The 5,061-nt window shown below is 41.0% G+C and overlaps 1 protein-coding gene across 1 annotated transcript in view; it reads right to left on the reverse strand.

Moving 5' to 3' along the window:
* SYNRG (synergin, gamma) overlaps nt 1-5,061 on the reverse strand; it is a 58,942-nt gene that overhangs the window by 45,406 nt on the left and 8,475 nt on the right. Inside the window, 3 exon segments of the mRNA XM_006756220.2 lie at nt 3-10; nt 12-28; nt 4,138-4,259. Coding sequence (XP_006756283.1) covers nt 3-10; nt 12-28; nt 4,138-4,259 — 147 coding nt within the window.

Consider the following 5,061-nt stretch of genomic DNA (forward strand, 5'->3'; position numbering starts at 1 on the left):
TGCTGGCATTTCCCATTGGTATCCCTGCCTAGAAGAAAAGGACAAAGGCTCAAAAAAACAATTTCGTCTTTTAATTATTACAAAGAAAAACTGGAATTTCCATAATTTCTTTCATGACATATTAAATTCCCTTTAATATTTCACCCCCTTCATTTCCTTCACTGCCCTAGAGGTGACCACTGCTAATAGTCTGAGGGTATGAAGGGGTGTGTGTGTATGTAAAACCTTTCAGGCTGTGTGTGTATGGAAGCACATACAGGCACACACACACGTTATATTCTGGTAAGCTCACTGATCTATACGCTTTGAGAAGAGGTATCGTATCTTACAAGTCTTTATTTCCATCAACAAATAAGAGCTTGTTACATAGTAGTTACTCCACAAATGAGATTAAACATGTTTTTCCAATATGTTTGAATAAATTTTTAAAAAATATTTTTATTGATTTGTAGAGAGACAGGAAGGGAGAGGGAGAAAGAAAAATATTGATGTGAGAACAAAACATTGATCTGCTGTCTCCTGCACACCCCCTAGTGGGGGTTTTCCTTATATATGTCTATGGTTAATTGGAGCTATTGTGCTTCTCAGAAGAAAATATAAGATTTGAATCAATTTCTCCTTTAAGCAGCTTCCAAGCAGTATAATACCTCCAACAAGATTAAAAATTAAAGAAAAAGACTGTGGCTTCTTTATTTTGGAATTATTAATCCTAAGCTCCTGATACCCAGGGAAATTATTTGGAAAATATAAAATATAATTTACTTTCTTATATTGTGTTCTACATGTTAGAGATACTTATTTCTTTTGGTTGTTTCAAACTCTTTAAAAACTTTTTCATATAATTATGTAAGTCATAAAACAATGTTTAGGGTTAAAATCAATAACTTAAAAATTGTATCAGCTGTTACTAAGATTTAGCTGTAAGCTTACAAATCTTAATTAAAACACACTGTATCTATTGTAGATTGTGTCTAGTCATTTGCTGCCATTACTCTAAGGATTACATATCACTGTGTGGGTATGCACTCCTTCTGCCCACATTACCTTGGTGAGCAGAAGTGACTGGAAGTGCTATCTCTGAGAGAAAGCTTTATAAGACATTACAGGGTTCGGCTCTCTTTTCCCTATGCCAGGAGTCTGGAATGTCCTAGGTAATGGTCCCAGGATGAAGAGATACCATGGATCTGAGTCAACCTATAAAGGATATGTATCACAAATGTGAAGTAAACCTGTTTTTGTAAGTCACTGAGATCTTGGGATTGTTGTTTCTACAATATAACCTAGTGAAAGCTGAGTAACATGAATTTAAGACCTACAAAAGCTCAATTTGTTCTTATTTTCTTCCTACTGGAGATGAATCAAGAATGATTCTGGAAATTTTCCTAAATCTTTACATACAACAGAGAAGTTTTATTTGCTTAAATGACTGCAAGATGACAATAATTGCAACTTACAATTCTAATTGTAAGCCTGGCTGATGTGGGTCAGTGGTTGAGTGTGGACCCAAGAACCAGGAGGTCACAGTTGGATTCCTGGTCAGGGCACATGCTAATGAATGCTTTATATATTTCCTTCAATCCTTTCTACAATGATACTGACAAGGTATTATTACATCCTGTTTAACAGGTTAATGGCAAAGCCTGGATTTGAACTTGGATCTGTCTGACATCAAAACCCATGTTGTTGTTTTAATATATTTTTATTGATTTCAGAGAGAAAGGAAGAGGGAGAGAGAAACATCAATGATAAGAGACTCATTGGTCTGTTGCTTCCTGAATGCCCCCTACTGGGCATCGAACCCACAACCCAGGCTTAACCCTGACCACGAATCGAACCGTGACCTTCTGGTTCATAGGTCGACACTCAACCAATAAGCCACACCACCTGGGCCCATGGTTTTTTTGTTTGTTTGTTTTGTTTTTTAAATATATATTTTTATTGATTTCAGAGAGGAAGTGAGAGGGGAGAGATAGAAACATCAATTATGAGAGGGAACCATGACCAGCTGGCCCCCGCACACCCCCATCTGGGGACCAAGCCAGCAACCCCGGGCAAGTGCCCTTGACTAGAATCAAACCTGGGATCCTTCAGTCCACAGGCCAATGCTCTATCCACTGAGCCAAACCAGCCAGGGCCATGTTGTTGTTGTTGTTGTTTTAATCCACCTGGCCCACTTCTGTGGCTGCTCCTCTTTAATCTCCTGTGAAGGCAACTCACTCCCTGAAATTGATGGACTGATCAACTGATTTTAATGTTTTTTAAATTTTACTTTTCAATTACAGTTTACATTCAATATTATTTTATATTAGTTTCAGGTGTATAGCATATTGGTTAGACAATCATACACTTTACAAAGCGTTCCCCCCAGTATTTCCAATACCCACCTGACACCATACACAGTTATTACAATAATTACTATATTCCCTATGCTGTACTTTACATCCTAATAAGTATTTTGTAACTACCAATTTGTATTTCTCAATCCCTTAACCTTTTCCACCCAATCCCCTAATTCCTACTCTTCTGGCAACCATCACTGTATCTATACATCTGTTTCAATTTTGCTCGTTTATTTTGTTCTTTAAATTCCACATATAAGTGAAATATGTGGCATTTGTCTCACTCTCTTGTATTTAAATGTTGAAATCCTGAAGGCTCTATCCTGGATTACGTTTTCCAACTATAGTGTTCTTGGATGTTCCAATTCACCCCTATATCATCAATTACCTTCTATGGATAGATAACTCTCAAATAATTTTCAGAGTGAAAAATGCCCAGAGTTCAAGTTATTAAATTGTCTCTGGACAGCCCCACTTGAAGTTGCATGGGTTCTCCAAAGTCATAATATGTACCAACAAACCATCTCCTCCAGTGTTTCTTTTATAAAGAAACTAGAGGCCCTGCCCCCTCTTGCAATCTAGGACCCCTTGGGGGATGTTGGAGAGCTGGTTTCGGATCCCCACAGGCCAGGTCAAGGGACCCCACTGGTGCACAAATCCGTGCACTGGGCCGGTTTTGGCCCTATTCCCGCAGGCCAGGCCGAGGGACCCCACTGGTGCATGAATCCATGTACCAGGGCTCTAGTATGCATATAAGATTTTTGGTTAATCTCTTCCTGCCCTCCCCACTCCCCTCTGAGATTCATCAGTCTGTTCTATGTTTCCATGCCTGTGGTTTCCACTCCTGTGTTGAGCATCCGCCCGCTGGTGGTCAGTGCGCATCACAGCTACCGGCCGGTTGGCTAGTGGCTTAGACTTTTATATATATAGATATAGATATATAGAAGATGATACCACCATCATGTAGAAAATGATAAATCAATTTGATACCACCTTCTCCTTTATTCTCAACATCCAAACACTCAGCAAGTCCTATTGATTTTATTTCCTAAATTGTGTTAAAAAACATCCATGTCTCCATCTCTCTGCTACCACCCTAATTAAAGCCAACATCTCACCTACTCTCAGTACATCAGTCACTCTTTTAGGGTTTCTCTTTATATTCTCTTTTGCTTCTCTGCCTCCAGTCATTCTCCAATCGGCAGTCAGAATGATCTTTTTGAAATACAAACCTGATTGTGTCATTCCACTGCTTTAACCTATTGGCTTCTTAATGATCTTAAGAGAGAACTTGATGTACAATATAGCTAAGTACAAGCTTATTGAGGACTTATGTTCAAATTCTGGCCGACTATCCTCTCTGAGCATCCTTCGAAGGTGCTGATTTCATCAGTAAAATGAAGATACCACTTCTTTAAAAAGTTATGGGGTTTAGATGAGAAAATTTAATATAAAGAAGGCTGAGTCTTCCAAACAATGACACAGTTTCTTCCACGAAAACAGTGCTACTACTTCTAACAATGCTACTTCATGGCATCAGGCCCCTGAGTTTTTCAAGGTATCATTCTAAATTTCTTCTAAGCTAGTAATCATAGAGAAGTCAGCAGATTTTCCTTAAGTGACTTATCTTTTTCTCTCTCTCTCTCTTGTGAATGTATCTCTATCTTATTTTGAAGGAAGCCACCTAACATGTAGACTACACTTATGCTAAATGTAACAGTGAAGTCCTGGTGTGCAGCTCCCAGCATGTAGACACACAACAATAATTCTGTAAACAATCAGCTAAAGAGGCAAATACCTGCATAGTCATAGGTCCCTGGGATATTTGAGAGTTGTAGTTCATTCCTATCATGCCTTGCATATTAGGCTGCATGACAGAGACCATAGGAAATCCTTGTTGCTGCATTGGCATCAGACCTGCTGAAAAAAACAAACATAAAGGTATCATTGAAGTCAATGTGTTCTAAAGTTTATTTTCTTAAAACCATAAGTACCTACAGGGCTTGTTACTTGGGAGGTGACACGGCGAGTATAGCTCTAGAGCAGTGGTTCTCAACCTTGCCTGCACATTAGAATCATCTGGGACTCTTTTTAAAATCCTGAATTCTGGGAGAACCAAGATGGCGGCATAGGAGGTTAACGCCAGTTTGCTGCCTTGAACAACCATTTCAAAAGTGAAACTAAAAGACGGAAGGGACATCACCCAGACCCACAGGAACGCTGGCTGAGTGGAATTCCTACAATTAGGAGGAAAGAGTAACGCATTCGGACACTCACAGGAGGCGCAGTGCTGAGGTAAAATACTAAGGTGCGGAGTGCGCGGAGCAGGCTGGCTGCGGAGGGCGCGGTTGGCGTTTTCAATCGGGAGCGAGTCGCAGACTCTGAGCTCCAGATCCGGGCGAGTCGCTAGGGACCGAGACTCAAACGGGAGAAGAGGGACTGTCTGGCCTCAGTCAGAGCGAGTGCAGCTTTCTCTCCGAGGTTTGCAGCGGTTGCTGGGACTCAGAGAGGCAGAGCCCCCGGGACAGGACTGAGCGCCGCCATAACTGCTCTCTCTCTCCAGCCCGCCCTGTTGATCCCGTGGGACTCTCCCCGCCCAGGCCCGGCACAGAGGCTTTTGCCGTATAGCCTCAGGCAAAGGCGAGATTAGCACCTCCCTAGAGGACAGTAGTTCTCTCACTGCAGACACAGCTGATTCTCACAGACACTTGGCATGTGCCCA

The sequence above is a fragment of the Myotis davidii genome, unplaced genomic scaffold (genome assembly GCF_000327345.1).
Source record: "Myotis davidii unplaced genomic scaffold, ASM32734v1 scaffold993, whole genome shotgun sequence".
In the NCBI taxonomy this organism is placed as follows: Eukaryota; Metazoa; Chordata; class Mammalia; order Chiroptera; family Vespertilionidae; genus Myotis; species Myotis davidii.